This window comes from Grosmannia clavigera (genome assembly GCF_000143105.1).
Source record: "Grosmannia clavigera kw1407 unplaced genomic scaffold GCSC_179, whole genome shotgun sequence".
NCBI classification, from domain to species: Eukaryota; Fungi; Ascomycota; class Sordariomycetes; order Ophiostomatales; family Ophiostomataceae; genus Leptographium; species Leptographium clavigerum.
Genome location: NW_014040759.1, coordinates 699,569 through 722,961, shown reverse-complemented (window position 1 = coordinate 722,961; position 23,393 = coordinate 699,569). Strand labels below are relative to the sequence as shown.

At 54.4% G+C, this 23,393-nt stretch overlaps 8 protein-coding genes across 8 annotated transcripts; 4 read left to right on the top strand and 4 right to left on the bottom strand.

The window, feature by feature from the left end:
- Positions 1-38: 38 nt before the first annotated feature.
- Positions 39-1,780, bottom strand: CMQ_54 (uncharacterized protein; the record flags this gene model as incomplete). The annotated part of the gene is made up of 3 exons (XM_014313993.1): positions 39-186; positions 694-1,096; positions 1,165-1,780. The coding sequence occupies 3 exons, from the start codon at positions 1,778-1,780 to the stop codon at positions 39-41; spliced, it is 1,167 nt and encodes a 388-aa protein (XP_014169468.1).
- Positions 1,781-2,995: 1,215 nt separating this feature from the next.
- Positions 2,996-4,705, bottom strand: CMQ_200 (major facilitator superfamily transporter; the record flags this gene model as incomplete). The annotated part of the gene is made up of 2 exons (XM_014313822.1): positions 2,996-4,154; positions 4,212-4,705. The coding sequence occupies 2 exons, from the start codon at positions 4,703-4,705 to the stop codon at positions 2,996-2,998; spliced, it is 1,653 nt and encodes a 550-aa protein (XP_014169297.1).
- Positions 4,706-6,141: 1,436 nt separating this feature from the next.
- On the top strand, positions 6,142-7,403 carry CMQ_182 (alpha-ketoglutarate-dependent taurine dioxygenase; the record flags this gene model as incomplete). The annotated part of the gene is made up of 2 exons (XM_014313804.1): positions 6,142-6,585; positions 6,669-7,403. The coding sequence occupies 2 exons, from the start codon at positions 6,142-6,144 to the stop codon at positions 7,401-7,403; spliced, it is 1,179 nt and encodes a 392-aa protein (XP_014169279.1).
- Positions 7,404-7,879: 476 nt separating this feature from the next.
- Positions 7,880-9,790, top strand: CMQ_86 (nacht nucleoside triphosphatase; the record flags this gene model as incomplete). Its single annotated transcript, XM_014314025.1, has 2 exons — positions 7,880-8,058; positions 8,143-9,790. The coding sequence occupies 2 exons, from the start codon at positions 7,880-7,882 to the stop codon at positions 9,788-9,790; spliced, it is 1,827 nt and encodes a 608-aa protein (XP_014169500.1).
- A 1,868-nt stretch (positions 9,791-11,658) lies between these two features.
- CMQ_287 (bem46 family protein) lies at positions 11,659-12,944 on the bottom strand (the record flags this gene model as incomplete). The annotated part of the gene is made up of 3 exons (XM_014313909.1): positions 11,659-12,472; positions 12,574-12,617; positions 12,825-12,944. 3 exons carry the CDS (start codon positions 12,942-12,944, stop codon positions 11,659-11,661), a joined length of 978 nt encoding a protein of 325 aa, XP_014169384.1.
- A 4,511-nt stretch (positions 12,945-17,455) lies between these two features.
- On the top strand, positions 17,456-19,496 carry CMQ_295 (uncharacterized protein; the record flags this gene model as incomplete). Its single annotated transcript, XM_014313917.1, has 3 exons — positions 17,456-17,476; positions 18,005-18,127; positions 18,207-19,496. The coding sequence occupies 3 exons, from the start codon at positions 17,456-17,458 to the stop codon at positions 19,494-19,496; spliced, it is 1,434 nt and encodes a 477-aa protein (XP_014169392.1).
- Positions 19,497-20,644: 1,148 nt separating this feature from the next.
- Positions 20,645-22,030, bottom strand: CMQ_66 (peroxisome biosynthesis protein, peroxin-10; the record flags this gene model as incomplete). The annotated part of the gene is made up of 1 exon (XM_014314005.1): positions 20,645-22,030. The coding sequence occupies one exon, from the start codon at positions 22,028-22,030 to the stop codon at positions 20,645-20,647; it is 1,386 nt and encodes a 461-aa protein (XP_014169480.1).
- A 490-nt stretch (positions 22,031-22,520) lies between these two features.
- Positions 22,521-23,259, top strand: CMQ_43 (uncharacterized protein; the record flags this gene model as incomplete). The annotated part of the gene is made up of 2 exons (XM_014313982.1): positions 22,521-22,850; positions 23,197-23,259. The coding sequence occupies 2 exons, from the start codon at positions 22,521-22,523 to the stop codon at positions 23,257-23,259; spliced, it is 393 nt and encodes a 130-aa protein (XP_014169457.1).
- Positions 23,260-23,393: the final 134 nt, after the last annotated feature.

Below are 23,393 nucleotides of genomic sequence, written 5' to 3'. Positions count from 1 at the left end.
TAGTCGACTCATTCAGGCGTCGTTTCGTGATCCGAAGCTCAATCCAGTCTGGCCTTCGATTGCTTAGCCAGAGTGTTCAGGTTCTCTGTACTCTCGATGTCCGTGCGAATAATGTCTGGAGAGCCGGTGTTGGAAACAACACCGTGGTAAAGGACTGCCACAGTGGAGTCTTTCCAGAGCGCCACTCTGCTTTTCTTATTGTAGAGCCAAGTTTGGATAAGGAGTCCCAGAGAAAGACACTGAACGGCCAAGGGCAGAAGCAAATAGTACCAGTAAACGTGGACAACTGCGACCTGACTTAAAACCTTGCCGTAGGCTAGACTGGAATTTGTGCTTTGCCGTAACTGAGCAGTCATACTATCAGCCATAGCGCTAAACGCTGTTCCGACGTCCGCGTTCAATAGTGCAACACCAACGCCCTGCGGATCATTGGGAACGCCTTCGCCATTATAAACGGTGCCACTAAAGCGGTCAGATGTAAAAAATTTTACTATGCCCCCAATATCAGGAACCCTGGCTGTCATCTTTGGCAGATGAGTTTTGTTGAATTGGACGAAGGATTCTGTTATCGAAGCAGACGTAAGAAAGCCCTCGTCTAACGGCGTCATTGTCGAGGTGCCGATACTAAAATGCGTGCCATTTGCAGAGGCATACGAATAGGAATATCCAGAGAAGGCCACGGTGCATTCATACCCTTCCAGAAAATGTTGGTCAATGACGTTATTGGCCTCGTTTGTAACGGGCGATTTGAGAATTCCGATGCGGATGAACTCAGCCGGCATAGTGCTGGAAAATTCGCCAGTCAGATCGATAGCTTTGACGTTAATAACAGCCTGGTTGGCGGTTGTGGAAAAGTTTGCTGACATTGATATATTGTTGGGGGTCATGACAGAATACGCTGTGATCCAGGCACTAGATGGGTAGGGGCTCACCACCATCGACTTTGTAACATCCGTACAATTGGCGTGGAATCCCAGAGTATGGTATATATCAGTGTCCCAGACACACGTCGATGGACATGTGTAGATGGGTGTTGTGCTAATATTGAAAATGCCATTGTAGATTGCCCCCTGCATCTTGACATCGGCCGTTGAAGCTGGCAGACACCAACGAGCGTTTTTCAGCATAATTGATATGTGCAGGATACCGACGATATTTTCATACCTTGCGGATAGAAATCACTGCCATGAGCCGCATCGGAAATCGTCCCGCCGTTATAATCAAGACATACGGGGAACGAGGCGTTCTGGCCTTCGACAGTGACACTGCGCAGGTCTGTACCGACCAACTGCTGGACGGCAATGCTCTTAGGTAGAACAAGAATAGTCGTAAATGCGGCCGCTGCAGCCGTAAAGCTCGACCATTTACACAGGGAGTACCACAGCACGACAGCCGCGCCCCAAGTACTGCCCCGGCTGGCGGCATCATAAAGATCAAGGTCACGTAGCTGTCGGGCAGATGTTTTAAAGTGAAGCCACTTCATCTGGCTCAGGCAAGACGCCAGCACGGCGGTTACTGTAATCTTCAGAAGCGTGGATAGGGCGGCGATTACCGAGTTGATGGTGAAGTGAAAGGTCCAGCTCTGAGCGCTCCGGTGGTTCATCTGAAAGAGAATGACGCTGATAGCACCGGTGCACAGGAAGCTCGCCGCCATACAGAAGAACTCGAAACTCCATCCGCAGCTTGCATTGCTAGTCCAGAATCTGCCAGAAGGTTTAGATCTGCGCTGGTTATCGTCGCCGCTGATTTCTGCACAATCAAAAGAAGCAATTGAGTGCATATTGGCAGTATGTAGGGCTATTGTGGAATTCAGCGATGAAGTGAACTGTTTGTTATCGAGAGATATCTCTCGTATTTTCCAGGCCACATCATAAATGTCGTGGTAAAGGGGCATCAAAGAATATTTATGCTCAGCCATCCTCGCCTGGCCAGCCTTGCCAACCCTGCCTTGCGAGGCGGAGTGTTGATACGACTGTCCAGTGCCAAGACAGCCACAAATTCGGACTACTGAGTACAGAGACCCCAATTCCGCTAGACTGTGTAATGCCGGTGCTATATTTAGAGTTGTCTCTTGAGGATGGTGGACAACGAGAATGCATTTATGCTTCCCACTTTGGTAGCGCTATCGACGGCTAACAAGCATGTCTGTGCCATTGTAGCTTATACTGTGTCCACCACCAGTCTATAACGCGAAGGTTGTGCCTTTGCGTGATACCACTTTAAGACCCGTATGTCAATCTCTGAGATATACGTCCGGATCAGTTGCAAGCCTTGTAGTAAGCTCAAGGCCTTCAGAAGATGTCGGGATGACTATTCCTAGGTGGGTTGACTAGCCCAAGTTGGTTCTGCGTAGGGCTCAGTCTTATTTAGTGGTGGATTTCTTGGGAATGAAAAATCCATCGTTCGTTGACAGCACCTAAAAAGTTGCGATCATATAATAACCATATTTTTTGTTTAACCCCGCGCGTGCGCGCCTTTTACTTCTTTCTCTACACAATGGCGCTTTCGTATACTAATTGTTTGTTAAAATGGATTACTCCGTAAATTAAGTTTATCTTACCCCTGCTTTATTGGGAAGTCATTGCAACCAATTCTTTGTGTTGTTAGAGAGTGACACAGAGAGACTGGCGTAGAGACTGGCATACAGACTTTAGTAATGCATGTCTAGTCTTGTAATCGCACCTTTTATTCAGCGCAGTTTAATAAGGGATGTCAGATGTTTCGTAAGAGTTAGATGACCTCCCAGAATCCACACCATGTTTATGTGTCGGCAATTGCTAAGGAACACTTCATACTATTGTCGAATGGTTGAGTGAGTCCCTTTTTTCAGCTATTGTATGCCGCTGCAAACTAACAACCACACGCCTAGTTATTATGTAGGAAATCTATACCGGTTCTGTTTATTCTTGGATCGTGGTCTATCGTTATGGAAGGTGAGAGGAAAATTAAATAGACAGAAACGAAACAGTGCTTGCGTCTCCTGAGGCGTCATGTACTACACGACGAGTTGGACCTGTTCGTCGTCGTCCTCGGTCAGTTTATTCTGTCGCTTCTCCTTCTGATGCAGGTTCCGGATCAGGAATGCCATGACGATGAGAAGCGCGCTGAGCACGATGTTGGACACGAAGCCCTTGCGATAGTAGGGCGCGTCGACCTGCTGCCAGACCAGCAGCGGCAGCCAGGCCTGGAAGACGTAGGCCATCTCGTTCATGGTGCCGGTCACGAGTGCGCGCTCCTCGTTGTCGCCGCGGCAGATCTCGTGGGCCCAGGCGTACGTGAGGCCGGATATGCCGGCGCCGCAGCCGGTGAGCAGGAAGCAAGTCCACTTCCAGGCCACGGGGATGTCCCAGACGGCGAGGCTGGTGTAGATGACAATGTTGAGGCAGCCGGCGAAGACGATGGGCGGCCAGCGAGCGCCACGGAGCAGCGCATCCGAGGTCCAGGCATAGGCGAACGTCATGACGACCTGGACGACCGACGTGAGGGTCGGGTAGATGTTGATGGCCGAGACGCCGTAGCCGGCGCTCTTGAGCCACAGCTGGAAGGCCGGCTGGCCGCCGAAGCCGGACCCGTTATTAAAGCAAACATAGAGTGCCGTCAGCGCGTAGATGTGCCAGCCGTCGAAGAAGATGCGGCGAAACTTGGCGCGCGAAAAGGCGCCGCGGCTGGCGCGGCCCTCGAGCGCGATGCGGCGCTGCGCCATGGCGATCTCGCCGGCGTCAAAGTACCAGGCACGCGTGATCTCGGGCACGTCGGGCAGCAAGAAGAAGCCAGCGAGCGCGATGGGCAGCGAGATGCACGTGTCGGCCACGAAGAGCCACTGCCAGCTGCGGAGTCCGAGCAAGGTGCCGCCATCGGCACCGCCCAGATGTTCGTGCACGCCGGCCATGAGGTAGCCCGAGAACATGGAGCCGACGGCGCCGGCGGCGTGGAAGATGCACGAGCGCTTGGCCAGCTCGTCGCTGCGGTACCACGAGCCGATGACGTACTGCATGCCCGGGTAGAAGCTGCTCTCGGCCAGGCCGATCAGGAAGCGCAGCGCGTACAGCTGGCCGGCGCTCGTCACCCGGCTCGTCACGGCCGTCAGCAGCGACCAGGTCACCTCGCAGGCCGGGATCCATATCGACGGCCGGACGCGCGTCAGGATCAGGTTGCTGCATCTTTCGTGTCAGCGCGCAGCTCGAAGAGAGGACGGGTGGAAGGACGCTCACCTGGGCACCTCGCCGATCACGTAGCCCACGGTCCAGCTGGCGATCGCGTAGTTGAGCTGGTTGCCGTAGAGCCCCAGGTCGTCCTTCATGCCAGACACGTATGCATTGTTGATGTTCAACTGGTCCAGGTTCTTGATAAAATAGCCCAGCGACGCAAACGTCAGCACCACCGTGTCCAGCTTGAACAGGAACCGCCGCTCCTCCGGGCTCTTGTCCAACGTGTCCCACAGATTGGACCGCCATGTCCGCTTGGGCTTCTTCAGGATCAGGCCGGCGCCGTGCAAGGTGCTGGAGCCAGACACAGATGATGATGCAAACGGTTGGGAGCCTTCAATTGTTGCTTTGTAAGCAGTCTCACTGTCGGGACCGTCTTCATTTCTTTGTGCTGAAGAGGAAGGAACGGCCGACACCGCTCCACCTACCAAAAGTGGTTGGTATTGGTGTTCAAGCTCATCTACTGGGTTCTTCCGCAGAGACCAAAACCAGGACGCCATCTCGATGTCCTGTCTGTGGTATTTCGAGTTCCGAACACCTGTGTTGCTCGCATCCAATATTATTCGAAAAAAAAAACCAGCCTGCGGTCGTCTCCATTCCCTTTCGTGATCGCTTCAGACTTCCACTTCCGTCGTTCCTTGCCGGTGACTGCCTGCAGGTTTGAAGCTCACCGACAGCTCTCCGAATGCAACAAGAAAAGCAATACTCAAGCGAAAGGCAGAGGTCCGGGACAGCGGCCAAGGTAAGGACGAGAAAGAAAGCCGCCGGGATCGCTTCCTGTATTCCACATGTGTGCAGGCGGACGATCCCTTGGGCGTTGGCCATCATGTGCCCCCACAAAGAAGAGACAGCGTGGTATCAAGGTGGCTGCCAGAATTGTTGCGTGCTTAAGTTGTCTCGGCTGCCTGAAACAACGCGGCCGGTTTGGTTAGACGCATGTTACGTGCGCGGGCACAGAAATGGTGAGATGCGCATACTCGACGACGACAAGCTCTCCGCATATCTGTTGGATGCCTCTTTCACCAGCAGATCTATTACGTGACCGTCTCTGCTTATCAATCTGCACATCTGAGAGGCAGTCTGGGTGACTGCTGTACCCCTTTTTCCAGTTTTTGCTTGGCCGCATCTCTCTCTAGATGTGTTCTCATTCGTCAAAAGGCAGCAGACGTCAGGTGGACCACCCTTCTCCCCGCGAGCAGACGATTGCTCATAACGGCGCGGTGCCGTGCAGAGGTCGTATCTTGCAGGTATGACACCGGCTCGAGCACACAATCGGCGCCCGCAGATTGCGCCACCGGCCAATTGATGACGCCAGGCTGATAAGGGCAGATGCTCCGGCACCACCCCGCGACTCAGAGTCCGAAGATCCGTGTTGGACGAATACGGCAGCTCTTATTAGACAGCTCCAGTTTCGCATTTGTCATTCGTGTACGTCGACTAAATCGAATCAGTCTTCTCCTCACTCGTCCAAGGGGGGCAGATCGACAGCAAGTCTGGGCCTAGCCGCATCTACTGGTCTCGGCTCCGCGCAGAGTTGGCGTCATACGTGACGCTTATTATTCTGTGGCCGCAAGAAAACCGCATGGCCCAGCGATTTCCAAGCAGATGTCGTATTCGAAGCGGCCAGCCAAAGAGAGAGGGGGAGATATGGATCGTATGTTCAGAGCGCCAGGACTGCACCCAACCAGAATGGACTTGGCCGGATCGTCTCCGGCACTCGGAATGATACAGAAAGGCCGGCTGTTGGTTGCCTGATTACGGATGCTTCCAACGTCTCGGTGTATAAAGAATGGTATATCCCGGAAGTAGGACGCAACAACCGTCAATTCCAACGGTTTCTCTGATCTGCACTCTGGTTAGACAGAAGCCCAATACTGCCTGTCTTTGAACTCCTTCAAGCATATCCGTGACCCTCTCGACCATCTATCCTTACAAGATGGCCCCAGCACCTATCGACCCGTCCATTGTGGATGTTGCAGAGCCACGGAAAGACAGCCTCGGCCTGCCAAAACCCGCTCTAGAGCGGCTGACTAAGGCCGGCATCGACCTGTCCAACGGCTATCCGTACCGGCCAGCACGACCACTGTACCTCGACGACGCCTACAAGATTCGCGGCAAGGATTATCCCTACGTGGACGCTGGCGCCCGCGCAGACAAGTCAAAGAAGCACCTGCTGGGGGCGGCCACCAAGGTGACGGATCTGACGGTGAACATCGGGACGGAGATTGAGGGCCTGCAGCTAAAGGACCTGACGGATGAGCAGCGAGACGAGCTAGCTCTGCTAATTGCCGAGCGCAGCGTTGTCTTCTTCCGCAACCAGAACCTGTCGCCACAGGAGCAGAAGAAGCTGGGCGAGCATTTTGGTCAAATTGAGGTCCACGTAAGTTGTTTCTTCTTTCTTGTCCTTGTTCTCGTCTTTCGTTTATTGTCTCTTACCACGTATTCCATCTAACATCTCTCCAGCCTCAAGTTCCTCAGGTACCCGGCGTGCCCGGCGTATCGGTCATCTGGCCAGCACTGCAGGCCACGGAGCGAGATGCCCACTTCCGCTCGCCGGGCGGAGCCTCACGCTGGCACACGGACCTCGTGCACGAGCACCAGCCGGCGGGCATCACGCACCTGCACAATGACACAATCCCGCCTGTGGGTGGTGACACGCTGTGGGCAAGCGGATACGGGGCTTACGAGAAGCTCTCGCCAGCGTTCCGGGCTTTCATCGACGGCCGGACTGCCATCTACCGGTCGGCACACACATATCTGGACCGCGACCACCCCGAACTGGGCCCACAGTATATTGAGCGTGAGCATCCGATCGTGCGCGTGCACCCGGCCACTGGCTGGAAGGCCCTCTGGGTCAACCGGGCGATGACGTCGCACATCGTCGGCCTGGACCGCGCCGAGAGCGACGTTATTCTCAACTACCTCTACAGCGTGTACGAGGGCAACGTGGACCAGCAGGTGCGCTTCAAGTGGACGCCCGGCACGAGCGCGCTGTGGGACAACCGGATCACCATCCACAACGCCAGCTGGGACTACGGCGGCCGTCATCCACGCCACGGCACACGCGTCACGTCGCTGGCCGAGGTGCCCTTCTTCAAGGCCAACGCGCCAACTCGGCGCGAAGCTCTGGGGCTGCTGGACGCGGCCGAGCTCCGGGAGCGCGATCTGGTGCGCGAGATCAAGGACTTTTCGCTGTGAGGAGGCAATCATCATGGTGGGATGACTAGGCTTTGAGTAGACGGAAGACAGATGTGCCAAAAGGCAGTGTTTAGTGTCTCGAAATCGAACAGAGAATCTTCGTCATCATAGCTTCCTGGCAACAGTGAAAAGATGACACCCGTGTTATGTACTTTAATGGCACTTGCACCCCTCCTCACCCCTCCTCACCAACCGTCTTGCTCATCTGCCTTGCGACCTTTTTGCCATATGATTGGCGAGGAAGTCCAAGAGGACGCAGCTTATGTTCCCTTCTGTCTGCATAAAAGCCCAACACCCCTCCTTCTCCCTAATTTATGTTTCTGAAAGAGAAAGATTTGTTCCGGCCGTCACTCTGTTTGTCCCCATCAGAACTGTTGTGTGAATCGTGTAATTGATTTCAATACCTCGGTTTTCACCCATCTACACGCGAGAAAAGCAAAGTTACCAGCAAACCCGACGAAAAGTGTCCTCCAAAAATGGCACATATTGAGGTTGGGCACATCTCTGCTGGCAGAGGCGCCTATGTTCAAGTCGAGGACATTCACAACCATTCATCTGACGGCCTGGGCATCGAAGATCGCTGCTTGCAGTCCCTATCTATCACGGACCCCAAACTCGACAAGCAACGAATCGAAGCTTCGAAAGGGAGATTGCTGTATGGGGCTTTCTGTTGGATTCTGAGCAACGAAAACTTCTTAACCTGGCGCAACAGCTAGGAAGGCAGACTGCTCTGGGTCAGGGGGGATCCGGGCAATGGCAAGACCATGTTGCTATGCGGCATCATCGATGAGCTGAAGAAAAACGCAGACAATACAGTCTCCTACTTTCTCTGTCAGGCAACCGACACTCGTTTAAACAGCGCCACGGCTGTTCTACGAGGCTTGATCCTTATGCTTGTTCGCCGACATAAGCGTGTCCTTCATCACATCACGGACCTGTACAGGGAAAAGGACGAACGCTTGTTCACAGACGCCAATGCAAATGAGGCCTTGAAATGCATCATCACCAAAATCTTGCACGACCTTGACACAACCAATTTTTTCGTGATCATTGATGCTCTCGACGAGTGCGTCACTGATTTGCCGTTTCTGCTCGACGTCATTCTTGACGCAGGCAAGTCATCACGGGCGAAATGGATCATATCAAGTCGCAACTGGCCGGATATCGGAGGAACTTTGGCCGACACCAAACACCAACTACACCTTGAACTGAATGAGGATTTAACATCTGCCGCTGTCGACATATACATCCAGGAAATGGTCACCGATCTAGCTAAGCAGAAGAGTTACGACAGCGAGACACAACATGTCGTTGAAACACATCTAACCTCCAACGCCAAAGGAACCTTCCTCTGGGTATCTCTCGTCTGCCAGCAACTCGCAGAGTTTGATAATGTGATTAATTGGAATGCACAAGAAATGCTACGCAAGTTCCCAACTGGCCTTGCCAATCTGTATAAGAGAATGCTGGATCAGATTGACACATACCCAAGTCCACAACAATGCAAGCAGATACTCGCCACTCTCTTGGTCGCGTACCGTCCTCTTGCCTTGGTAGAGCTTGGCTTCATCCAAGGAAAGTACACTCCGGAGACTACCAAAGTGATTGTCGAGCCCTGTGGCTCCTTTCTGTCTATTCAAGATGATATTGTCTACTTTGTGCATCAGTCGGCAAAGGATTATCTTCTCGACCAGGCCGCCAACCAGATATTCAAGTCCAGCGTCAGAACAGAGCACCACGACATGTTTTGTCGGTCACTAGAGTTCCTCTCGATCTCGCTTAGACGCGATATATACAATCTGGGCGCACCGGGAGCCCTTATTGACGAAATTGATCCGCCGACTCCTGACCCACTAGCCGCACTTCGGTATTCATGTGTATACTGGGTTGACCATTTCCTTGCTTCAACCTCTGACGCGAGTCAAGCCGATGCAGAGGTATCGCAGAATTATGACAGGGTCAAGGAATTTCTTGAGAAAGAATACCTCTATTGGCTCGAGGCTCTTAGCCTTCTTCGAGCTTTTCCTGAAGGTCTGGCAGAAATAAGTAAACTCGACGAGTTCATCAGCCCAATACCACATATCTCTAAATCATCTCCATCGAGCCCTACCACGCCAATATCACTACCACGCCGCCCAAAAAAGGAGCTAGAACGCCTAGTTCGTGATGCGCAAATGTTTGCTTCATACAACAGAGTGGAGATATCGGCGGCCCCCCCTCAAATCTACGATTCAGCCTTCTATTCAGCCCGGTCCAGAGCGAGGTGCGCAAGCTCTTCGAGCAAAGAGAGTTATCGGGGGATATTCGATTGGGCCCCGACCTGGATCTACACTGGAATGATCATTTGCAGAAGCCAAAAGGTCATACTGGCTCCATCACCCCGCTAGTTTTCTCACCGGGCAGATTGCGTCGGTACTCCGCCTCTGTCGACAATACCATCCCCATCTGGCACGTGGACATATTATCGACCGACCTCCGAACTTATACAGGAAGACGCCCAGTAGCCTTCTCTCCAGACAGCAGCCTCCTAGCTTCAAGTTCCCTCGACGGCGTCACCGTTTTGGATGTAGGCACGTGGACCTGCATATATGCACTGGACATATTCTTTGTTTGGGGGGTGGCTTTTTCCCCGGATAGCAAACACCTGGCCACGCAGGATAAGCACGGCGAAATTCTCATATGGTGCATTGCCAAAGAAATCGCTACACGGAGATTTCGCCGCTCTGATTCAGAAGCCCCAATGCCAGCCTTGTCAGTAGACGGGAAATGTCAAGCGTGCGCGTCTGAGGGAGTTGCAGTCAAGAACCGGGATAGCGTCTATACTCATAGGGATCACTGCTATTGGTTCGCACCGCTGTCGTTAGGAGTGGCATGTTCATCGGATCGAAGGTACCTAGCACGTTTCACTAATGCCGACCATATCGAAGTTCTGGACAGGGTTACAAATGTCTGCCTTCACACGCTAAGAGATTGTAAATATGAACGCTCGAATATGGTTTTCTCACCGGACAGCAGATACTTGACATGTGCACTTGAGGACTCTACCATTGAGATTTGGGATGTGGCTTCCATGGTCCAAGCACTGACTTCGAACGGCCATAGTCAGGAAATCACTTCAGTGACTTTGTCGTTGGATGGCAGACTCCTAGCGTCAGCTTCAGAGGATTATACCATCAAAGTGTGGAATTTCGCTACAGGCAACTGTTTACGAACTCTACATGGCTCAAGAGACTACGTTTCTTTGATTGCCTTCTCTCCAGATGGACAGCACTTAGCAAGCGTCTCGAACCGTACCATCGACATCTGGGATGTCGATACAGGAGTCCGCACGCATACTATCTACGGTCACAGATTTTCAATTCTGTCAATGACCTTTTCAAGGGACAATAAGCACCTAGCAACTGTATCAATGGATTTCGCCGCAAGGGTTTGGGATGTGGCCACAGGGACGTGCATACAGACGATGCAGTCCGCTACGAGGCTACACATAGTAGACTTTGGTACAGATTACTTTCTCACCGATCAGGGTAGGTTCCAAATATCAGATGGTACACTTCTCCACGACGAAAGAGCCATTGATGTTCTACCCGATCGGGAGACAGCATCAACAGCTTCCCACTACAACATAGACGGCAAATGGATCACGCACAACTCCCGAAATATCATTTTACTTCCATCCAGGTACGACGTTACTGCCTCCGCCGTTTCAGGACAAACGATCGCCATCGGCTGCCGTTCTGGTCGCATCCTGACAATTGTGTTCTCCAACCCATAAGGGATTTTTCGGATACCCAACGTTGTCTATCTCTCTTTTGTCATCTGTTGCAAAATGCTTGTGGTAGGCTAGCCAGTACTTGATATATTTGTGCAATACACTGTTGACGCATGGCGTACAATCACAGCGAGGATGACATTACACAGTGGCTTCGATTGTAGTCCCCACGACCGCTCACCATTTGATGGTTTAGTTTCTGTGACTTGCTTTTCCTATCTAGCTCGACAATATAGGCCGAGTAGTCTCTATCTCTACAATTACTAGAATGCCTTTAAAAACAATGAAGACGCCATGCATAATGTCAATTTCCAACGAAACCGGGACATGAAGGAACAACGCAGCCGGATGAGAGCATGGTAACAACTGAGAATGGACACGAGTTCTCAGCCGTCCAGCCATAGCTAAAGAGTCACATCCTTCAAGGCACACAACCTCCCAATCCAAAATTGCTGCAAGAGAATAGCAGCCGTGTATCAATCATCATAAAAGAGGCTTCTCCGGCGGGCCCTCGTCGGTGGCGGACGCGATGAAGTCGGCAATAGCCTCGAAGTAGCCCTCCTCGAGCACGCTCGCATTGTGGTCGCCGAGTGGCAGGGGCTTCCAGATCTTGTTGGGAGCGGCGGAGAGGTCGTAGAGCTGGCGCATGTGGGCGGGCGGCACGATCTCGTCCTTCTGACCGCTGAGGAAGAGGATGGGGACCTTTGTGATGGTAGGTATGACAGCATCGCTGGGCCACACCTGGTGGCAGAGCAGGGTGAGAAAGCGAGCGGGCGGCAGGATCTGGGGGATGAGCTTGCGCATGCTGAGAAAGGTGTTTTCGAGCACGAGGCCGGCGATGTCGCCGCGCTGTTGGTTGTTGGCGACCAAGCGGACGGCCACGGCACCACCAAGGCTCTGGCCGTAGACGATGTAGCGATGGGCGCAAGTCTCGGCGCGGTCACGGAGGTAGTCGATGGCGGTCTGGGCGTCGAGCATCAAGCCCGACTCGCCAGGCTCGCCCGTGGAGCTGCCATAGCCGCGATACTCGATCATAAGGATGTTGCAGCCGACCATGTGGCGGAGCATGCGGGCGATGGGCAGGCGGTGGCCAATGTTGCCAGCGTTGCCGTGGAACATGATCACCGTCACCTTGGTGTGTTTCCCACCGCGCGGGCCACGAATGTAAAAGGCCGCGAGCTTCTCGCCGTCGTCTGTCGGGATGACCAGCTCCTCAAAGTCGGTGAGGCCAAACTGGTCCGGCCGTGGGATGTCGGTGCGGGCATTTCCGGGGACGTGTGATGGGTATATCAGAGCTCTATGCATGCGTCAGAAAGCGGTAACGACTTGGGAGGGAAGAGAGAGGGGACAAAGAGAATCCACGTCCCACGTGGCAAGGCTGAGGTTGTGGCTACTTACTTCTGCTTAAAGTACAGCAAGGAGGTCAGGACAGCGGCTGCGCCCTATTGACAGCAAAGCAAAAGAAGCGGTCAGTCTGGGTGTGCTGTTATCAGAACAGAGAGGGAGTAGAGGCCAGAAGGCGGCCAGAAGAGGCTCAGAGAGGCTCGAAGGAGAAATGGAAATCTGCTTGGTAGCTTTGCAAAGATTCCAATTGGGACGGCCGAATTGCCCGACAGGACAGCGGAGAGGGTGTGGGAAGAAATGCATACCGTCGACGCAATAGCCGGTAGTCGCATGTATGAGGCAGCCGAGCCCAGCAGCGATAAGAACTGTTCCAAGAGAGATGTGGCAACTCCGCCACCTGGATCGGATGGCGAGGGCGTAGTCATGGTAGAAGAAGACGAAGAAACGGGTGACTTGGCGGTGGCTGCGGCAGCAGCAGCAGTGGTAGGACCAGCACCCGCAGCAGTGTTAGCGATAGCAGCGGTAGCAGCTCGGACAGATGCGGCTCTGTAATGCTCGTTCTCGCGAGAGGGTCTGCGTGGGCCGGTCAGTTTTTTGGGAATGAAAGGGAAGGGAAAGGGATTGTGGAGACAGGGCAGGGTAGCATTGCTGGATGGCTGACTTCTTTTGGCGCATTTATGTCCAGGAGAACGGACAGCTCCGTCGGGCGGAGCGACGAGAAGCGGAGATGCAATCAAGCAAGGCCGACCAATTCGAAAAGGATGAGTGGACAGGCTCGACTTCAGGCCGAGGATGACGGCAGGACACGGCCGATGGGCGGTGATGCCGCACTGCTGTGCTGGCGTGCTGGCGTGCTGGCGTGCGAAGATAAGGGGGAAAACTGAAGAAATATGGGAGTGTGAGAGAAGGGGATTAAAAGTACCATGAGTCCACCCCTCTAGAATATAGGGCAACCAGTGAAGTGTCGTGATCCGGCTGCAGAGCTGCCAAAGCGGCCTAACGCGTTCGATGTGGTGAAGGTGGAGAAGGTGCGGCCGGCGCGAGAAATGCAGCAGCTACAATTCTGCCGTGCGGAGGTGGTGGGTTTACGTTGTAGAAAGGCGGTCAGAGCGCTGAGCCGGTTTCGTTAGCGTGCGGGAAGGCCCAATATGGAGAGGATCTCTGCGTTCGTTTGCAAGCTCGGGAACTCGTAGGTGGAAAAAGAAACGCTCTCTCGAGATGTCGGACTGTACAAACAGACGAGGCAGCAGACGGGCGTGCACATGCTCCTGAATAAAAGACAATTTGCTTCTTTCTTCTTTGCAGCATTCAGCGCCGGACTCCGGTCCCTCCGTTTCCCGCCCTTTCGCCCTGCATAATTCTGGCCGGCCATATCAGCGTGCGTTGTGTTATGTCTGGCCGGCTGGCCTGTCCTGCCAACTTTGGCCGGCATGTCAATACCGACGTGCAGCAGATGTGCAAAAGATGGGTCCGTCAGACAAGGGTCACGCTGGCAGTACTACGGAGTATGAAGGAGAAAACGAAACAAAGAGAGAGAGAGAGAGAGAGAGAGGAGAGAGAAATACTCCGTACGACGGATCTGCATAGTAATGCCGCAAGTCTGTTCGGAGTAGTCCGTACGCAACCAAGAAACAGACCTTTCTGCATGATCTTTCCCTTTGCAGAACCAGCAGCAATGTGTGAGCAGACTATCACATGGAAAAAGCCCGAACAGGCCTACCAGATTGCGCTGCGCCAGAGCAAAAGTGGTGCTCCCATGATAGCTCTAGACGGAAAGGGGAATCGCGTCTTGGGAGATCCCCTCCAGAGTAAGATTGCACGCTCTCGATATGGGGTGCATGCTGAGGCAAGGGTGGTCCGATCCAGCTCAATAGGGGGGCTGAGCGCCAGCTCTCGCTGGCTAGATTGCGTGCGCCAGATACAGATGCACCCACCGGCGGGAGGAGTAGGTCGTACGTCGTACTCTTTGCGCACTTTTGCGTAGCTGCAGTACGCGAGCGTGTTCATGTCGCCATCCAGCAGTTACGTACATAGTATCTTACAAAATTGCAAGCACAGCTCGTATGTGAGCGGGAAAGGCTGGGGCCGTACGATCTCCCTTATTCGTCAGACTATCTGGCAGGCGACGTCACCGCCAGAAGGGGCACGAGCTCAGCGCGAAGTGGGGGATACATAGTAGGGAAGGGGCACGGAGTGCTCCGTAGACGGGGAAGCTCTCGTCACAGTCTTCTGCGAGACAGCCTGCGGAGTAAGGAGGTGACAGAAGAATGCCAATATGAAGCCATCACATTCTCACGCCTCGTCCTGGGGAACCAACACTTTATGCGTTCCTGCAGGCACGGCGTGATGACCCAGCATGTTATAAACGCGCGGCAGGTTCCATCATCCTCAGCGGAGCTCCTGCATAGAGAGAGAAAAAATAGACGAAACTTCAAAGTACGACTACATACTATGTATTTTACATAGTAGTATCGTACTGGCGTTCCCGTGGATCCCTCCCAATGATCCGAAGAGATGGCAAGGGTATCTGAAACGAATGATGAGAAGGGATGGGGCACAGTGACAGGTCGACAGGGGGAGAGGAACAGGAATAGTCGCCGTGGGATAAAGGCCCCGTAGCCTGACGAGGGTCAGTGCGGGCTTGCTTTTTTTCCCTCGTGTTTTTCGTTGATTTTTTTATGTTTTTCCAAGCGCTTTTTCAGTTCGTATCTTATTTTCCTCCTGCGCTTTTTCTTACACGCCATTTGAGGCTGCACGCGTGCCAACGGCACCGACAGCATGATCCTAGAGCTGTTCCATTCACGGAGTAGGAGTTTAGGGGGAAGACCCAGGCCAATGGAAGTCATGCATTGCGATAATCAGACTCCCAAGACGGTGTATCTTATCTTACGAATATGTAAGATACGAGTATGCATGTCCTCGCAAATGCTTTGCCCGCGGAAGCGAGAGATAGAACCGGCCGCCATGCGACTCTGCATCTCGTGACACCGGCTTCGTGAAAAGACGGGAGCAAATGTCTGGCGGCTGAGACTTGGAGCCCCCCTCTACGAGATCACGCGCGACCTTTTTATTGCAAAAAGGCCCCGACGGCCTATCACAACAGCCATCTTTCCGGCAGCTGTGCTGATGGCTGTGGACGATGGACGGAGTGGCAACACACCATTTTAAGATGAGCTTCCCTTTCCAATGGCGCGGGTCGCATTGCCCGGCACTGCTACATTCACACCCCAGCGCCTCAAACAGACGCCCTACCCCACCAATAGAACCCCGCAGGCGCGTTTTGGATGAGAGACGAGCTGTTGCCTATTTTTGTGTTTGCTCCGTGAGAGCAACAGCATGATACGAGCTCACTGGCACGAACAGACTGTAGGGATTACTCCGTACGTAGAGCTCGCTCAAAATACCGCTCGATTTGCCTGGTTTCTGATACAGTCGTGTGCAGTGACGATTCTTCCGTGCTCGACATCTGATGGCTGGATGGCCACGGCTGGATGGCTGTGTTGCTGCTGTGCCTCTGTTTTTCGTGGCGCCTTTGCTGATGTTGTGTGCTGCTGTTTCGCTACTGTTAGGACCCCTTCCCCCTGGCTTGCTTGACAGGCGCCGGACCGGCAGACTGCTCCCCGCATGCGGTCTGTTCTCGTCCTGCGCGTACTCTCACTGCGGGCATGTACAGCCCCAGCATCCTGCAGCCCAGCGGGCCAATATTAGTCGTCGCGTTGCGCCTCTTTGGTGGCCTGCGGTAAAGCCCAAAGGTGTCACGTGATTTCGCAAGCGTGTACAATATCGCTATTTGCTGTGTTGCTACCGCAAGGACGACGTCAGACAACGCGCCGCACGCAGCGCAGCGGATGCCAACAATGGCCAATTGCACAGCCCCGGAGTCGCCTTGCGCTGCGGAATCGAGCGCCCACGCAATAATTTGCCGCCGTCTTGCTTACTCGTACTCCTGATTCTCAAAGCTCTTGCTTGTCTAACAGTGTTGCCAGGAAACCAATTTGGGAATGCATGCAAGTGGGGCTTCTGCAGCTTCACTTTCTTTTTCTGTATTTTTTTCCTCCGGCTTTTACTACTTCCCGCACGGCTGGCAAGAGAAAAAAAAACTTCAGACCGACCACACCAACGAAACCACGGAAGCAGCGAAAAAGATCGAAAACAGCTGGAGGCGAGAGCAGCCCAAAGGCAGTACGAAGAAAAGGACGAACGAGCACAAACCCTGCCCGAAGCTGCCCAGGCCGAGCGATCTCCGCCCTTTGCCCAGGCTGTTTTTTTTTGTGGAAGCTTGCCTTTGCGACTGACCTGCACGCACTCTAAAAAAGCTTGCTCGCCCCTGCCTCAGTCGCATATTCTCTGACTATATTGCTACATACACTGGGCCTAGATCTCCTTCTCCCCTTCGCACTGTCAAGCTCTTTCCGTCTCTTTGGTGCCCAAAAGCCCAAAAGAGGCATTTTTTGCAAACTTTTCCTATTCACCAGCCTCCCGTACCTGCTTTGCGGACCACCTAATCAAACCTAATCCATCCCGGTCTCTCTGGCTGGCGGCTATTCCTGGCTTTTTCTCAGCCGCCGCCCCCTTTTTGTGCATGTCCTCACCTGTTTATACACCTATGCGATCATAGTCCGGCCATCTGAAGCCCGTTTCCCCCGCCCTGTCAGTAGGATTGCAGTTCCCTGTTCTCCCGAGAGGCAAAAAAAAAACCGCAAAGCAGAAAAAGTCCACACCCAAATCCTCATTGGGCATCAACAGCAATTATCGCAGAGCAGTTCGTCCGTTGACGACAACGCACCAAAGGAAGGCGAACGCAGCAGAAAAAAGTGCACAAAAAAGAAGCAAACGCAGACGCAGCCGCAGTCTCAGGTCAAAAACAGCACAAGAAGCGGACAACAGACGCAACGCAACCACATCTACGCCGAATCGGGCACTACTTCTAGGCACAATGGTTTCCTTCCAGTGCGAGGTATGGCTCACCACCCTACTCGTCCCCTACCAGCCCACCACCTGACAAAGCCCAATCCGAGCCTCCCAAACACTTTCAAAGCTCCTCCCCTCCATTACGCGCACGCCCCATCCATGATTCCTACCTGACATCACACCCCCTCTTTCCATTCCTCCCACGAACTTCCCCCAAACACGCGCCCATACTGTTGAACACCCCCCCGTTCCCCCTTCTTAGTCGTCCTGTCTCGTCTCGTGTTCCACTCTAATATCTTCCTCGTTCCATTACCACAAGCCTTTTCTGTTTCCATACTTCCCGACCAACCGACCCTGCGCAAAAACAAGCGATACCCTTTCCCCTCCCTTATCTACTTCCTGCCCTCCTCTTGCTCTTCACTTGTCAATCAATTCCTTTGCTCCCACGAACGCTCTAATTGTCTCCCACTCCATCTCGCTCTGCATACCTTTTTGGCTTTCACTGCACTCTTGCCTGCGCTTCGCTATACCCGAATCGCCAATCAGCAGCTGACCCGTCACTCACCTACTGTAGTCTTGTGGCGACGTCTTGACCAAGAAGAAGCTTGACCCACACAGATCTCGTTGTCGCGGAGCCACATTTTCCTGTATCGACTGCATGGTCTATTTCAACGGGACCGACTACAGATCCCATACGGTATGTCGTTGCGACGGCAGCTTTCCCCACTAAACGATCCGCCTCCAGATCATACAAGAGCTGACCCGTGTCCGCACAGAGTTGCATAACCGAGGACCAGAAATACCAGGGCACACTCTATAAAAACAAGAACAAGAAGGTCAAACTAAACCCGCCAGCCAACGCGGAAGAACGGCCGTTCAACATCACGACCCCCAATAACAAGCCCGCTGCCCAGATGGCAGCCGCAGTACAACAGCGACATGTGTCGCACAACGCCTACGTAGAAGATGTGGCAGAAGACGTAAACGAATACCTAGTCCAAGACAACGACAGCGATAGGTCAGACGACGACGACGATGATGCCCCTCCACACGCACCCACCCCGCCCCCCGGCCCGGAAGACCGCGTCAACGTATTCGATTTCCTGGTGGCTAGCGCCGGCACCACGCCAAATATGTCCAGCATGAACCTGACACGCGGCCCCGCCGGCCCCGCGACTCTGGCCGACAGCACGCAGGTGGTTTCATACGAGCGTGCCGAAGACCACGGCCTGGTCGAGGCCAGCGCCAGCAAGCAGCCGCCTGTGGCCCAGTTCGAGATGGGCCCCGTGGCTGTGCTTCCGACCGCCTTCCAGACGCCGGCGCAGCGGAGCAGCGGCGACAAGGAGGTCAAGAAGGACAAGAAGCGCAAGCGGCTGATGCTCGACATCAGCGCCGACGCGCCGCCCGTGCTGCACTCGGGCCTGACTGGCGGCCTGCACCGCCTTTCCACCAAGCATGTGCCCCCCTTCCCACCGTCGCCGGAGTCGGCTGAGACGCCGGCGAGTCCGTTGAAGAAGACCAAGGCGCCCACCAAGCACGCCAAGTCACGATCCGAGACGATGAGCACGGGCCTCTTTGCCGCTCTGACGGCTAAGCCCAAGAGCAAGAAGCGCAAGCAGCGATCGGCCTCGCCGACCGACAAGAAGAACAAGGAGGGCCACAGCGGCCACGGCCACCGCGATCACCACCGCGATCACCGTGAGAGCCGCGAGAGCCGCGAGCACCGACACCACCGGCGTCACAGCCATCACAAGACGGAGGACGAGAAGAAGGCGGCGCTGAAGATGATCGAGTACCCGGCCAACAAGGAGGGCGACAGCAGCAACAGCAGCGGCCAGATGATTGTGTACAAGCCGCCGGCCGACCTTTTTCTCAGCTTCGTTAACAAGGGTCCCGAGAGCGAGCGCGGCTGCAGCATGAACAAGGCCTTGAAGCGTTTCCACCGCGAGCGCACGTCGTCGGGCAAGACCCACGGCAAGCAGACGGAGGAGAAGGAGCTGTTCCGGTCGCTTCGGTTGCGCAAAAACGACCGCGGCGAGATTGTCGTATTCTACATCGACCCGTGAAGGAACGTCATCTTCAAACACAACCTTTCTGCTTATTCCACTTTAATTCTTCCCGACTAGACCGGGTCCAAGGAAGGGGAATTCTGGACTGCACATACATGATACCTTTTGCCATCGCACACACACATCTCTGATTGATACACGACATACAGCATCGAGCATTGCTCACATCAGCCATTGCCAGACAGCAAACCCACTCATCTGACCAGTCGCTATCTACGCCATGGGGGTTCCTCAAAGTTTTGAGCGAACGGAAGACGACGGATACAGCCTTATAAAACATCGCACAGTTGTTCTATTTCTCGATCTTTTTTTCTTTTCATTCTTCACTTTTCACTTTTTCCTATCCAGTTTCTTTTCTTTGTACTCTCTTGCCTGGTTCTGGGTTGCATTAAAGGGCAGGAGGAAGGAAACGATCCAGTCGATTAGAGATTGGTCTCAGAAGCCTGGTCCCCGATGTGGTGACCTAAGCTACTTTTGTTCCAGCCAAAAACAAAAACCGGTGCATGCAATGGATGCTAATCCTCTATTCCTCGGTTGTTTTTTCTGTTTTTTCTTTCTTTCTTTCTACTTTGGCTTGCTCTCTGGGTGTCCTCGGGTGGTTATGCAGGACGGTGGGAAGGGCAAGGGAGGAAGGTGCAAAAATGTACTAATGCGCCGCTGCGGCGCTTGTTTTATTTTATTAGAGAGTGAGTCGGGTCTGGGATCCGACTCCTGTACTCTATGAGCTTCTGCTCTGATGGGCTCGGGATGGCTGCTGCGGATTCTCACGAAGTCCGTGGACCGGGGCCCTCTGTTTTGGGTATGTTTCTATATATATGTATCTGGTATCTTGTCGTCTTCTGGTTGTCTCTGCTCCCTTTTGCATAGGGGCTCGCATCTAATATCTGTTTGACGCGTTGTCTCCCATGGCAATATTATTTTATTTTTGCAATAAAGTTTCCAAGCTTAGCTTTTGTGTCCTCGGATGTTGAATGCATGTGCGAAAATGACTTAGATACAGAAAGGAGGAATCATATCGGCTACGCTGTCGGCTGGTGGTCTCCTCCCTTTGCGGGAATAATGTATTAGAAATCGTACATGTGATGTGATGATCATTCTTGAGCAACCTGCTCTCCCCGTGTTGGTCCCTCCGCGTGTTGTTCCTTTTATAGTGCCCGCAGCGGCAGAATGTGCTGCGGTTGTGCCGACCGTCGACACAGCGGGCACTCTGGCTTTTCGCGCACCCATTCGCCGATGCACTGCCAGCAGAAGACGTGGCCGCACGGCGTGGCGGAAGGGTCTCGCAGCACCTCGAGACAGAGCGTGCACTGTCGCTGGACGCGGCCGTCGAGCCAGGCCATGGTGGAGGGCACCTGCAGGTCAAAGCGAGGGCCGGCCGCCCCGCTGCCGTCGTCAAGAGGCGGGGGGGCGGGCGTGTGTGTCAGGGCAGCCAGCTGGGCGGCCGAGCCGTTGGCAGAGCCAGCGTAGGTAGCATCGTCTGCACCGAGGCCACTGAGTAGGAGCTCGTTGTTGGCGGTGTAGCTGTGGTCATGGCTGAGGCTGACCTCGACGGGGGTGTTGAGGCGGAAAGAAGAGGAGTTTGAAGTGGAATCCGAGGATGAATTGGAAGGAGACGAGGCCAGGGTCTCTCGGACGTGGATGTAGCCCTGGACGGCCATCTGGAGGACCAAGAGGGCGCCGAGAACCTCATAGCCAACGACGTCGTCGCCCGAAGAGCCACCACCAGCGCCAGTGCGTCGTCGCGTGAAGACGTAGCGAAGGCCGAGCAGACGGGTTGTGAGGGTATAGTAGGCGCCGTAAAAGTAGAAGAGCGCCAGGGTGGCGGCACGGACGTGGGTGCCGGACGTGAGGGTGTCGAGGTGGGCGAGTAGGTAGCGGGCGACGCGGAGAGAAAGGGACGTTGTGCCCGATCTCTGCTTGTCTGCCTTTGCCTGCAGAGAGGCGACCTTGCGCTCGAGTCGTTGGCGCAGTGCCCGCCGCACGCCCGGCAGCGCCCGTCCGACCAGGTACGGCGCCATCACGGACGACAGCACGTAGGCGGAGCGGCGGAGCGGCGAGGGCACGGCCGGCACGGAGCTGCCGCCAGCGATGGGTGAAGCGACCGGCACGACCTTGACGAGGTCGCAATACTCCTCGCCGAGCGTGCGGCTGCCCAACCACGTGGTTAGGCCCCAGTAGGCCATGTCGGCGGCGGTGCGCGTCTCGGCAGCCCAGGCGTGTGCGGTGCGGCCACCGGCGAAGCGGCGGACGACGTCGCCGAGGTCGTTGGCCAGCGTGCCGGCAAAATAGGCATCCTTCTGGTGGGCGCGAATGATGTCGGGGGCGGCAGCAAAGGGGTAGGGCGAGGGGAGGGCAAACGAAGAGGAACCAGAGGACGGTGGTGGTGATGAAGAGGCCGAGGAGGGAGCGGTAGATGGAGTGGTTGACGCGGACGAGGAGGCCGGAGAAGACGAAGAGGATGAAGCCGAAGCCGAAGCTAAAGTCGATGGCGATGAAGCAGCATCGGCCGGACGGCCGTCGGCGGAGGCCATGTCGAAATGGCCTTGGCAATAAGAGTAGCGTAGACACTGGGTTCAGGCGGGAGGATGGCAGGATGGGCGGGTCTGTTGTTGTTGTTGTGGCTGTCGTCGTCGCTGCTGTCCTGCTGGGACGTGTCGGCAGCTGCATCGATGCAGCTGATTTGCCTCGGCACCAATTGGTTAGGGGAATCACGAAAAGGCACTAGTTTCATTACATAAGCACAGTACAGTCTATAAGATTATACTGTATCTGCACTGGCTCGCTAGCGTGCGCTACCACGGCGCAGCCGCCGCCCAGCAACACGTGCCTGTCATCACACGGAGCTTCCGTTGTGCCGGGCCACTGTCTCGGCCGATGGGATCTGACGGCTTGCCACCTGCCCTCCCTTTCTACACATGAAACGCTGGCATGGTAGCCCACGTGCGTCCGTTGGACCATATCGCCATCGGCACCTAGAGCTACGGCGCCTCCAAGGCTTTTTACACTGCAGTCCTGGCGCCCATGATGGCGCGACCGACGCTGGGATACGGCCCGGACGCGGAGCATGAGATAATCAACATATTGTGCATAGAAAGGAGGCCCACGCCCCTGGTAGAGGGCGTGCACATGACGCTTAATGCGATCAGCCGCACGGCCGTGAGAAATTCCCAAGCGGCGGCAGTTCAGCATGGCGGGGCGAGCGATGGGGAGCCAGGACTAAGGCACTACGGGCAAGGCTACTTTGCTACCTTTGTAGTCTGCTCGGACAGCTGGAAGCTCGAGGCCGTCTGCCAAGGCGTGGAGGCGAGCGACGAAGCTGAACGGACGGAGGAACCCGCAAGGGATGGAAATGTAAGATGGCACAGAGCACAGCGTGCACATATAGCACCGCGCCGTATTTAGCCCGTAGAGCTTATCGTCGCAGGCTGAGGCAGTTTTTGTTTTTACATGGAGAAAAGAGAATCGAGACTTGGTCTATCCGGGGAAGGTTTATGCGAACTCTGTTCGTACGAGGTTAAAGTTTGGCTCGTTTTGAAACCAGTGTTTAAGCTAAGTTGTAACAATAGTGAAACCGAGAGTCTGGGCCCGTCTTCTGTCCAAGGGAGAATAGACGCCTTGTACAGAGTACAACGAGGGTGTATTACCCCAGAGATGACAGGTGTGTTTGTATACATAACGCGGACTCGTAGACACACAGCATCTGTGCTGGGCACTCGTCCCGGCAGTTACATATCAGGTGTGGGGCAAGCTGATAGCATAGGATCATCACTTGCTACTATGTGCACTAGTTCGACATCGCGCCTGCTGTAATTTTTATAGCAGCCAATCGTGCCTGCCTGGCTCCCTTTTTTTTTAAGGAGCCCTGTCATCTGCAACATCTACGTGTCGACTTCA